At 43.3% G+C, this 12500-nt stretch overlaps 1 protein-coding gene across 2 annotated transcripts in view; it reads right to left on the reverse strand.

Moving 5' to 3' along the window:
- The window catches only part of LOC106588203 (oxysterol-binding protein-related protein 10), a 156453-nt gene that overhangs the window by 50792 nt on the left and 93161 nt on the right, over window positions 1–12500 (reverse strand). For both annotated transcript variants that reach the window (XM_014176964.2, XM_014176963.2), the window contains exon 6: window positions 7863–8088. In XM_014176964.2, the coding sequence (XP_014032439.1) occupies window positions 7863–8088 (226 nt within the window). The remainder of the gene's footprint in view (window positions 1–7862; window positions 8089–12500) is intronic.

The following is a 12500-nucleotide window of genomic DNA, read 5'->3' on the forward strand; positions in this document are numbered from 1 at the left end:
CATTATGTCTGAAAATGACTGGTCATTTGTACACGTGTTTGATAAGAACTAGACCTACATACTGTGTGAATACATTTAGGATATGAACAAGTTATGGAAACTGTCAACTGTGATCAAGGTGTCTTTGTGTTGTGTTTGTGCCTATGATGAAGTGATTTCTTTTTCTTGCTTGTTAATACAAGTCACGACTTCCCAGATATCAAGGGCTAGAAATGGAGAGGGAGGTAATTGTAACCTGTGTATTGAATTTGTTCCACTTCCCCCTGCATGTCATTCAGTGCCCACCTGTATGTGTATGGCCAAATCTTTGTAACATGATCTACCAGCGGCATGGGACCGTTTCAGTTGTTTAACCATTTTGATGAGCACACATAACCGACCAAATGAAAGACCATACAAATAGTGTCTTGAGATGCTAAGCTCTGCAGTGCCCACCTTGACACGTGATTGGTCAAGTCACATGACTCCGGTCTATAATTAGTGTACACCCACGCAAGTTCAGCTACCTGTCTAGTAGGATGATCTCAAACGCAGGCTGCGGCCTACCTAATGCAAGTTCATGCAACCAAGGCCCTGTAAGTAGAGTGCTGCTGAGGACCGTTTCCAAATTCCATTCCTCCCCCAGTTGAAATTGGGTTAACTCTAATGCACCTCCGTCTCTCTACTCTCTCGTATCCATTATTGATGGTTCAGTTGAGCCGAGTCGACTGGCGAGGTGCCCAGGGTGTCACAATGCTTTGACACTGCCCTCCATGCAGGCTTCTGTTGATCTGACAGGCAGAGCCCTCAGTACTCTGGGCAGCAAACCCCTACTGTAGCTGATGGTATCCTCCATTTAAAAATGCATGCACATAAGAGAGTACTGTATAACAAGTGGCAGCACTGCGGAGGTCCAGCATTTTGCATTGCTGAGGTCCCTGCTTTGTTGCATTTTCTCTACCTATTTAGTCTGAAGTTAAAATAAATGTATGTTTGTTAAAGGAACAAAAATAAGAAGTGAAGGAACTAATGAAATATCCTTTGTAAGAACATAAAACATTTGTTATACGTGATGCAATTCGGGTTGTTATTCTATGAGCAGTTATTCAAATGTTATTCAGGTAGGTCATGAGAGTGAGAGAGATTGTAGGGGGGGGGGAACTGTAGTTGTCCATTCTTTTGGGGAAAGAAAATACATTTTCTCGTGCCAGGAATGAATCAATTTGTCCTCCCTGATCAAATCTGGATGATATCCAGTGGCTGTCACTGAATAGCTGTGAGCTTAGTGATGGTCACACAATGAAGATGATGCACCACCAAAAGCAGAAGAAGCACCTAAAAGAGAGTGTGTGTCAATGAAAACAGACATGCGTGTGAACAGGGTTATGCTGCAGGCCAGGTGTGTTGTACGGAAAAACATTCATGCACAGTATGCTTTATCTTCCATTTCAGGGCTGGGACCTCAATGCTCCTCATTTGTGCCGCTTTACTGGCTCTCATGAGGACCGCCACAGGAAAGGAAGACCCAGAGTTACCTGTGCTGCAGAGGATAAGTTCATTAGAGTTACCAGCCTCAGATTGCAGCCCAAATAAATGCTTCACAGAGTTCAAGTAACAAACACATTCTCCCTCCTCCCCACCTCCCATACAAGAAAGAAGTCAAACACACTCAGCCCTCATTCATTTGTGTGAAATGCCACTTGATTTGCCCCTTAGTACCATTTCAATGGAGACATGGCACATTTGCTAGTTATTTCACGATGGGGATAAAATAAAACTCTTGGCAAGGCAATTCATTCCTTTATGGATTTTGATCTCCAAAAAGGAAACGCTCCAAGTTAAGCATTTCAAATGGGCCGTCAGCAAGCTGTTTAGAAGTGGGAGCACGAGAACCAAGAAAGCAACGAGCAGCCAGATCCTCCATGACATCACTCAGTAGGCCACCCAATAGAAAGTACAGGGTTTCCGGAAGTTTCACAAAGACCTTTAAAAAGCTCCAGGCATACAGTACTCACAGCGCCAAATAGATTTCTAAAGGGGGTGACCCGGAGGGACCGTGCCAGTCAGCCAATTCGTGGTCCGAACTCGTGCTTGACGCTTTTCGGGCGCCATGCAACAATGTGACCCTGCCCATGCAGTGGCTGTTGCAAGGGTTGGCTCAGGACAGTGTGGAATGGATGTGTGCCACAGTCCTAATCTGGAATACATCCATGCCAGTGCCACCTTCACCCTAGTTACCCTTAAACCCAACACCCCAACACTCAATACAACTCTTAGTGCGTGGGGGGCGCATGCCGGAGCCGGGGCACAGCAGGTCCCCCCCAAGACAACGCATTGTGAGCAAGGCAGTGGAAAGAAACTGGTTTGTACTTGCGGCCTGGCGGTCCCACTCCACACCACCCCCTGTCTGACGTACAGGGCAGAGTGACTGTTAGGACATAAATAAGAACACCAGATGAGAAGACGTAAGGAGACTGAGAGAAACAACTCCCATCCCAACCATCATCCTCATTCCCAGCCAAACCATTACATCTACTTGCACCAGACAGAGGTTGGTTGTTCATAAGTACTGCTCTAGGGTCAGCTCAACCCCAACCTTATGTCAAATATAACCATGTATTTAAAACCGAAACTGATCTTGAACTAGGAGTAAAATGTGAAAAGCTGGAAGGTTTTCTTGAATGGGCGAATCCTAACTTCCAAATGTTCGGTTAGTCTTCCATTGACATCAATGCAAAATTTGACTTAAGTGGAAGGCCAGTTTTATTGCTTCTTTAATCAGAACAACAGTTTTCAGCTCTGCTAACATAATTGCAAAGGGGTTTTCTAATGATCAATTAGTCTTTTAAAATGATAATACAAGTTTATCTAACACAACGTGCCATTGGAACACAGGAGTGATGGTTGCTGATAATGGGCCTCTGTATGCCTATGTAGATATTTAATTTTTTTAAATTAAAATCTGCCGTTTCCAGCTACAATAGTCATTTACAACATTAAATGAACATTATGGCAAGCAATTATTATTATAGCAAACAATTATTGTGACTCATCCTATATTGTCCATAACATCTTTTACTCCCTCGCAACAGTTGTGGGATACACAGCCACACACACACACACACACACACACACACACACACACACACACACACACACACACACACACACACACACACACAACCCCTTTCCCTCACAACAACCATAGACTCAACAGTTGCACCGTCCCAGAGCCCAACTCAAGAAAGGTCTTGATTTACGACTGCATATACAGTTGCAGCTGTATGAGAAGGCCTGCAAGACTGAGCAAAAAAGGGGCAGAAGTGGGGAGATTTGCTTAACCATTGTCACGTCCTAGATGATGGAGGTCAGATATACCCCTTTCCCCTGAAACACCCACAACATGGTCCCCCGTACTGACCATATTCTCAAGCATCTCCGTGCAGTCAGACCTTTTGATTTTGTGCCACCATGGCCACAATAATATACCCCCTCTCTGAATGTCTGAGTGTGACCCCCTCCCCATGGGTTATTGCAGCTAGTGATGCCAGCACTGCCACTGCCTGGGTGGGGGCACCCCACCGGAATCCCCACCGGCTGGTACAAGGTCGTCAAGGTTCTCATTAGCAGCTTTGAGAATTTCCTTGTACAGTGGGGGAAAAAAGTATTTGATATCCTGCTGATTTTGTACGTTTGCCCACTTACAAAGAAATGATCAGTCTATAATTTTAATACTAGGTTTATTTGAACAGTGAGAGACAGAATAACAACAAAAAAATCCAGAAAAACGCATGTAAAAAATGTTATAAAATGATTTGCATTTTAATGAGGGAAATAAGTATTTGACCCCTCTGCAAAACATGACTTAGTACTTGGTGGCAAAACCCTTGTTGGCAATCACAGTGGTCAGGCGTTTCTTGTAGTTGGCCACCAGGTTTGCACACATCTCAGGAGGGATTTTGTCCCACTCCTCTTTGCAGATCTTCTCCAAGTCATTAAGGTTTCGAGGCTGACGTTTGACAACTCGAACCTTCAGCTCCCTCCACAGATTTTCTATGGGATTAAGGTCTGGAGACTGGCTAGGCCACTCCAGGACCTTAATGTGCTTCTTCTTGAGCCACTCCTTTGTTGCCTTGGCCGTGTGTTTTGGGTCATTGTCATGCTGGAATAACCATCCACGACCCATTTTTAATGCCCTGGCTGAGGGAAGGAGATTCTCACCCAAGATTTGACGGTACATGGCCTCGTCCACCGTCCCTTTGATGCGGTGAAGTTGTCCTGTCCCCTTAGCAGAAAAACACCCCCAAAGCATAATGTTTCCACCTCCATGTTTGACGGTGGAGATGGTGTTCTTGGGGTCATAGGCAGCATTCCTCCTCCTCCTCCAAACACGGCGAGTTGAGTTGATGTCAAAGAGCTCCATTTTGGGCTCATCTGACCACAACACTTTCACCCAGTTGTCCTCAGTCATTCAGATGTTCATTGGCAGACTTCAGACGGGCCTGTATATGTATTCTTGAGCAGGGGGACCTTGCGGGCGCTGCAGGATTTCAGTCCTTCACGGCGTAGTGTGTTAGCAATTGTTTTCTTGGTGACTATGGTCCCAGCTGCCTTGAGATCATTGACAAGATCCTCCCGTGTAGTTCTGGGCTGATTCCTCACCGTTCTCATGATTATTGCAACTCCACGAGGTGAGATCTTGCATGGAGCCCCAGGCCGAGGATATTGACAGTTCTTTTGTGTTTCTTCCATTTGCGAATAATCGCACCAAATGTTGTCACCTTCTCACCAAACTGCTTGGCGATGGTCTTGTAGCTCATTCCAGCCTTGTGTAGGTCTACAATCTTGTCCCTGACATCCTTGGAGAGCTCTTTGGTCTTGGCCATGGTGGAGAGTTTGGAATCTGATTGATTGATTGCTTCTGTGGACAGGTGTCTTTTTTACAGGTAACAAGCTGCGGTTAGGAGCACTCCCTTTAAGAGTGTGCTCCTAATCGCAGCTCGTTACCTGTATAAAAGACACCTGGGAGCCAGAAATCTTTCTGATTGAGAGGGGGTCAAATACTTATTTCCCTCATTAAAATGCAAATCAATTTATAACATTTTTGACATGCGTTTTTCTGGATATTTTTGTTGTTATTCTGTCTCTCACTGTTCAAAAAATCCTACCATTAAAATTATAGACCGATCCTTTCTTTGTCAGTGGGCAAACGTACAAAATCAGCAGGGGATCAAATACTTTTTTCCCCCACTGTACATTATGCTCTCCCATCAGGGGGCTTTGGCTTTGCAGGACCAACCCTGCCAAGCAGGCTCAAAATCTTGAGGGGGCGGTGCTGCTCTAGAAGGTCTCTGACCGCATTTTGGCTGCATACAGGCCGCTTACAGCAGGCCCATAAAACAGATAGGAACTTCTCCTTAGTATCTGGGTCGTTCAGGTGGGTGTCTAGGGTATAGGGTTGTGGACCGTTCCATCAATATAGGACCATGAATAAATACATTCAATGTATAATTTATTTTAAAAATGTAGTTCCCATGATAGGAGAATAAATAAATAAATAAATAAATAAAGATGTATAATGCATTATAAAAAGTCAACTAAAATGTAAAATCCAAATAACTTCACAGATCTTCATTGTAAAGGGTTTATACAGTTTTCCATGCTTGTTCAATGAACCATAAACAATTAATGAACATGCACCTGTGGAAAGGTCGTTAAGACACTAACAGCTTACAGACGGTAGGCAATTAAGGTCACAGTTATGAAAACTTAGGACACTAAAGAGGACTTTCTAAGGACTCTGAAAAACACCAAAAGAAAGATGCCCAGGGTCCCTGCTCATCTGCGTGAACGTGCCTTAGGCATGCTGCAAGGAGGCATGAGGACTGCAGATGTGGCTAGGGCAAGAAACTGCAATGTCCGTACTGTGAGACGGCTAAGACAGCGCTACAGGGAGACAGGATGGAGAGCTGATCGTCCTTGCAGTGGCAGACCACGTGTAACAGCACCTGCACAGGATCGGTACATCCAAACATCACTCCTGCAGAACAGGTACAGGATGGCAACAACAACTGCCCGAGTTACACCAGGAACACACAATCCCTCCATCAGTGCTCAGACTGTCCTCAATAGGCTGAGAGAGACTGGATTGAGGGCTTGTAGGCCTGTTGTAAGGCAGGTCCTCACCAGACATCCCCGGCAACAACGTCGCCTTTGGGCAAAAACCCACCGTCGCTGGACCAGACAGGACTGGCAAAAAGTGCTCTTCACTGACGAGTCGCGGTTTTGTCTCACCAGGGGGATGATGGTCGGATTCGCGTTTATCGTCAAAGGAATGAGCGTTACACCGAGGCCTGTACTCTGGAGTGGGATCGATTTGGAGGTGGAGGGTTCGTCATGGTCTGGGGCGGTGTGTCACAGCATCATCGGACTTAGCTTGTTGTCATTGCAGGCAATCTCAACGCTGTGCGTTACAGGGAAGACATCCTCCTCCCTCACATGGTACCCTTCCTGCAGGCTCATCCTGACATGACCCTCCAGCATGACAATGCCACCAGCCATACTGCTCGTTCTGTGCGTGATTTCCAGCTAGACAAGAATGTCAGTGTTCTGCCATGGCTAGCAAAGAGCCTGGATCGCAATCCCATTGAGCATGTCTGGGACCTGTTGGATCGGAGGGCTAGGGCCATTCCCCCCAGAAATGTCCAGGAACTTGCAGGTGCCTTGGTGGAAGAGTTGGGTAACATCTCATAGCAAGAACTGGCAAATCTGGTGCAGTCCATGAGGAGGAGATGCACTGCAGTACTTAATGCAGCTGGTGGCCACACCAGATACTGACTGTTACTATTGATTATGAACCCCCCTTTGTTCAGGGACACATTATTCCATTTCTGTTAGTCACATGTCTGTGGAACTTGTTCAGTTTATGTCTCAGTTGTTGAATCTTGTTATGTTCATGCAAATATTTACACATGTTAAGTTTGCTGAAAATAAACGCAGTTGACAGTGAGAGGACATTTCTTTTTTTGCTAAGTTTATATCCCTCATCTGCACAAAATTGAAAGCTCTCTCACAACCCCTGCTCACAGACATACATTGGTTCTGGGATATGCAACCATTTCCTTTCTCATTCACTTAACGCCACACTTACCCAAACACCAAAAAACACAAACCACACCATCCATCTCAATACATACCCACATACTATGCCTTCTATCTACTGTGTTTTTATCTCTGCCATGTTGAATGTGCTTTTGTGTCCCAATTAGTTATAGTTGAAGATAGATAGAAAAGCGCTATATCTTTTTTGGGGGTATTATTACAATACATAACAGGGCTAGAATTGTGTGTTTCATTATTTGTCTCCTCTATGAGAACTTTGTAATTTTTAGAATAACCATGGAGTAGTCTGTGTGTCTGAACATTTGGTTATCAATATACAGTTTATCGACTACGAGAGCTTCGCGTTACCGTTTCAATTTATTTTTCTTGAAAATTGGATACAGAACTTTACGCCGTTCTGCAATTTCCTTCGGGAACTGGTCATTCATGCCTATTTTCGTGCCAGCAAGTCTTTTAAACAGGCTTTTAACCATTATTTTATCTTTCAAGAAAGCAAATTTGGCAACGATTGGGCGTTCATACCTCTGCCCTCTCTGTCCGAAGCAGTGTACACGTTCGAGTTGGATTTTGACGATAGCTTCGTATGGGATCTGTAGCGCTGTAAGGAGGAACTCTCTAACTACACATTCAGGAACTTCTTCTTTCTCTTGGATACCAGATTCTAAGACTTCTCTCAGAATGGTGTTCTCCTTATAAGGCCCTTGCAGCTGCTGTCGGGGTCTGAGGGAAGACGGGGTGGGGGATGCCTGTGGCGGACTCACCAGAGGGGGGACCGCAGGTGTGGTTGGGCTGTGAGGCCTGGGGCTGGCTGTGGGTCTGGGTCTGTTGCAGGATGTTCAGGCATTCTCCCAGGCAGCTCATGGTGGCAGCTGACGTGGCTTTGAGGAGCAGGAGGTCCTGGTCCAGGCAGGAAAGGGGTCCTCGCGTGGGGAGGGACTCGATGGACTGGACCAGGTTCTTCTGTTGACACTCTGCTTGGCTCATCACCTGAGGGAGGACAGGACAGGGTTAGAGGGCTTGGGTCAATTTCAAATCTGACTGAGGGTGTTGAAGAAAATAGAAGTACACTTTTTGGGGGGGGGGGGGATTTATACAGTTGAAGTCGGAAGTTTACATACACCTAAGTCAAATACATTTAAACTCAGTTTTTCACAATTCCTGAAATTTAATTCTAGTAAAAATTCCCTGTCTTAAGTCAGTTAGGATCACCACTTTATTTTAAGAATGTGAAATGTCAAAATAATAGTAGAGATAATTATTTATTTCCGCTTTTATTGATTTCTTTCATCACATTCCCAGTGGGTCAGGAGTTTACATACACGCAATTAGTATTTGGTAGCATTGCCTTTAAATTGCTTAACTTGGGTCAAACGTGTCGTTTTGGGTAGCCTTCCACAATCTTCCAACAATAAGTTGGGTGAATTTTGGCCCATTCCTTCTGACAGAGCTGGTATAACTGAGTCAGGGTTGTAGGCCTCCTTGCTCACACACACTTTTTCAGTTCTGCCCACAAATGTTTTATGGGATTGAGGTCAGGGCTTTGTGATGGCCCCTCCAATACCTTGACTTTGTTGTCCATAAGCCATTTTGCCACAACTTTGGATGTATGCTTGGGGTCATTGTCCATTTGGAAGACCCATTTGAGACCAAGCTTTAACTTTCTGACTGATGTCTTGAGATGTTGCTTCAATATATCCACATAATTTTCCTCCCTCATGATGCCATCTATTTTGTGAAGTGCACCAGTCCCTCCTGCAGCAAAGCACCCCCACAACATGATGCTGCCACCCCCGTGCTTCACAGTTGGGGTGGTGTTCTTCGGCTTGTAAGCCTCCCCCTTTTTCCTCCAAACATAACGATGGCCATTATGGCCAAACAGTTCAATTTTTGTTTCATCAGACCAGAGGACATTTCTCCAAAAAGTCAGATCTTTGTCCCCATGTGCAGTTGCAAACCGTAGTCTAGCTTTTTTATGGCGGTTTTGGAGCAGTGGCTTCTTCCTTGCTGAGTAGCCTTTCAGGTTATGTTAATATAGGACTCGTTTTACTGTGGATATAGATACTTTTGTACCCGTTTCCTCCAGCATCTTCACAAGGTCCTTTGCTGTTGTTCTGGGATTGATTTGCACTTTTCGCATCAAAGTACATTCATCTCTAGGAGACAGAATGAGTCTCCTTCCTGAGCGGTATGACGGCTGCACGGTCCCATGGTGTTTATACTTGCGTACTATTGTTTGTACAGATGAACGTGGTACCTTCAGGCGTTTGGAAATTGCTCCCAAGGATGAACCAGACTTGTCTACAATTTTCTTTTTGAGGTCTTGGCTGATTTATTTGTATTTTCCCATGATGTTAAGCAAAGAGGCAATGAGTTTGAAGGTAGGCCTTGAAATACATCCACAGGTACACCTCCAATTGACTCAAATGATGTCAATTAGCCTATCAGAAGCTTCTAAAGCCATGACATCATTTTCTGTAATTTGTCAAGCTGTTTAAAGGCACAGTCAACTTAGCGTATGTAAACTTCTGACCCACTGGAATTGTGATACAGTGAATTATAAGTGAAATAATCTGTCTGTAAACAATTGTTGGAAAATGACTTGTGTCATGCACGAAGTAGATGTCCTAACAGACTTGCCAAAACTATAGTTTGTTGACAAGACATTTGTGGAGTGGTTGAAAAAGGAGTTTTAATGACTCCAACCTAAGTGTATATGTAAACTTCCGACTTCAACTGTATATAGTGAAATCATATGTTTGAATTCAACAGCATACTCATTGACACCAATAGTTACCTTATTATCATGAACTAATAAACCTACTTTTCCAGAGTAACTTTCACATTTAGATACAATACATTGACTCATACATGTACCTCCTAAACTTTCGCTACCACTCTTCAACCTTAGCTGCCAACTTTATCAACGACTAAAAGTTGAAGGGGTTATATTTGACAGATAAGAATAGATGATTATGTGGAATTGAGGAATACGTGTTCTGCATCTACCTTCTCTCCCCATGATACATTTTAGTTTCTGTGGGAATGGCTGCAGCTGTTCAAACTCCCTGAGAAACAGATGCACTGACCTCACTGTGACCCTCACTGTGACCTTGAGAATGCCAGGGCAGCAGACAACAAACTTTACCTTGGGAAATCTCTCACTCAAAAAAGGAGGCTACGAATCAGCCTAGTGTATTTCTATTAGCGTTGCTACATGCTCGGAAAGAAACTTGCCAGAATATGCTGGATGTTGCTAAATAACAAGCTAATGAACATTCTGTGTGAATGAAGCGACAACCGCCTTTGTAAGTCGAAAATGTGTTAACTTCATATTTGAATAACTATTCCTTCAATATGAATCATTCCTTATGAACTGAATAAAATACATGTGTTAACTTCATATTTGAATAACTATTCCTTTAATATGAATCATTCCTTATGAACTGAATAAAATTCATGCGTTATGACTAATTACTGAGGAACACAAAAAGGTATTATGATTTTCTCCATGCGTCATAATTTGGGGTTGGATCCCTGCCTGTATGACTCACCTCTGGGAGGCTGAAAATGACATGAGAAGCCTGTAAACCACAGTGCCAATTCTAGCTAGCAGCTACTCCCTGGGTATCTATTTTATCCTGCTACTGGTCACTGTTACTCTTGTTTACATGTACAGTATATACATTGCATTCAGAAAGTATTCACACCCCTTGACTTTTTCCACATTTTGTTGTTTTACAGCCTGAATTTAAAATGGATTAAATTGAGAAAGGTCTTCAGTCAATAAGTATTCAACCCCTTTGATATGGCAAGCCTAAATTAGTTCAGGAGTAAACAAGTAAAATAATACTTTGTAAGGTCCCTCAGTTGAGGAGTAAATTTCAAAACGATTCAACCACAAAGACCAGGAACGTTCTCCAATGCCTCGCAAAGAAAGGCACCTATTACAAAATTTAAAAAGCAGACAATGAATATCCCTTTGAGGATGGTGAAGTTTTCACTACAAAGATACAGGCATCCATCCTAATTCAGTTGCCGGATAGTACGGAAACCACTCAGGGATTTTACCATGAGGCCAATGGTGATAGGAGAAAACTGAGGATGGACCAACAACATTGTAGTTACTCCACAATACTAACCTAAATGACAGAGGGAAAAGAAGAAAGCCTGTACAGAATAAAAATATCCCAAACATGCATCCTGTTTGCAATAAGGCACTAAAGTAAAACTGCTAAAAATGTGACAAAGAAAATAACTTTATGTCCTACATACTAAACGGTATGTTTGGTGCAAAGCCAACACAACACATCACTGGGTACCACTCTTCAAACATTCAAACATGGTGGTGGCTGCATCATGTTATGGCTATGCTTGTCATTGGATTTTCATGTGTAATGTGTGCAAAGCTGTTAGGAACTTACCCAGAAAGACTCACAACTGTAATCGCTGCCAAAGGTGATTCTAACATGTATTGACTCAGGGGTGTGAATACTTTCATTTTCAGTAAATTTGCAAACATTTCTAAAAACCTGTTTTCACTTTGTCATTATGGGATATTATGTGTATATGGGTGAGAAAAAAATCAATGTAATCAATTTTGAATTCAGTCTAACACAACAAAATGTGGAATATGTCAAGAGGTATGCATACTTTCTGAAGGCACTGTATTACCACTAGTATATTACCATAAGTATTTATATTCCTGCTACCAGTCACTTTCCACCCCTGTTTACATGTACTGTACATTACCAGTCAAAGGTTTGGACACAGCTACTCATTCAAGGGTTTTTCTTACATTTTTTAAAAACTATTTTCTACATTGTAGAATAATAGTGAGGCCATCAAAACTATGAAATAACACAAAAAAAGTGTTAACCTCTTGAGGATACCCTAGGATAGGGGGCGCCACAGCGCATTTTGAAAAAAATTCGTTCCCATTTTCAACGGCCTACTAATCAAACTCAGAAGCTAGGACATGCATATACTTATTATATATGGATAGAAAATACCCTAAAGTTTCTAAAACTGTTTGAATGGTGTCTGTGAGTATAACAGAACTCATATGGCAGTCAAAACCCCGAGACCGATTGAAACAGGAAGTGGAATTCTGAATTGTGGACTCGACTTCTCATCTTTCCCTATTAATCACACCGTTAACAATGGTTCAATGAGCACTTCCTATTGCTTCCACTAGATGTCGCCAGTCTTTTCACAGTGGTTTGAGCCTTATACAGTCGAAACTCAGTGAATGAGACGCATTGGAAATTGGTCACAGGGGATGGGCCATCACCATTATGACGCCGGCGGCCCTGTCTACCCCCACCTTTGGAAACGTTTTAAAACACTCTGCAACCGTCCCCGTCGAATCTTATTGGCTCTCTAGGTGTTACAGGCCCTGA

This window comes from Salmo salar, chromosome ssa27 (genome assembly GCF_905237065.1).
Source record: "Salmo salar chromosome ssa27, Ssal_v3.1, whole genome shotgun sequence".
Classification (NCBI taxonomy): Eukaryota; Metazoa; Chordata; class Actinopteri; order Salmoniformes; family Salmonidae; genus Salmo; species Salmo salar.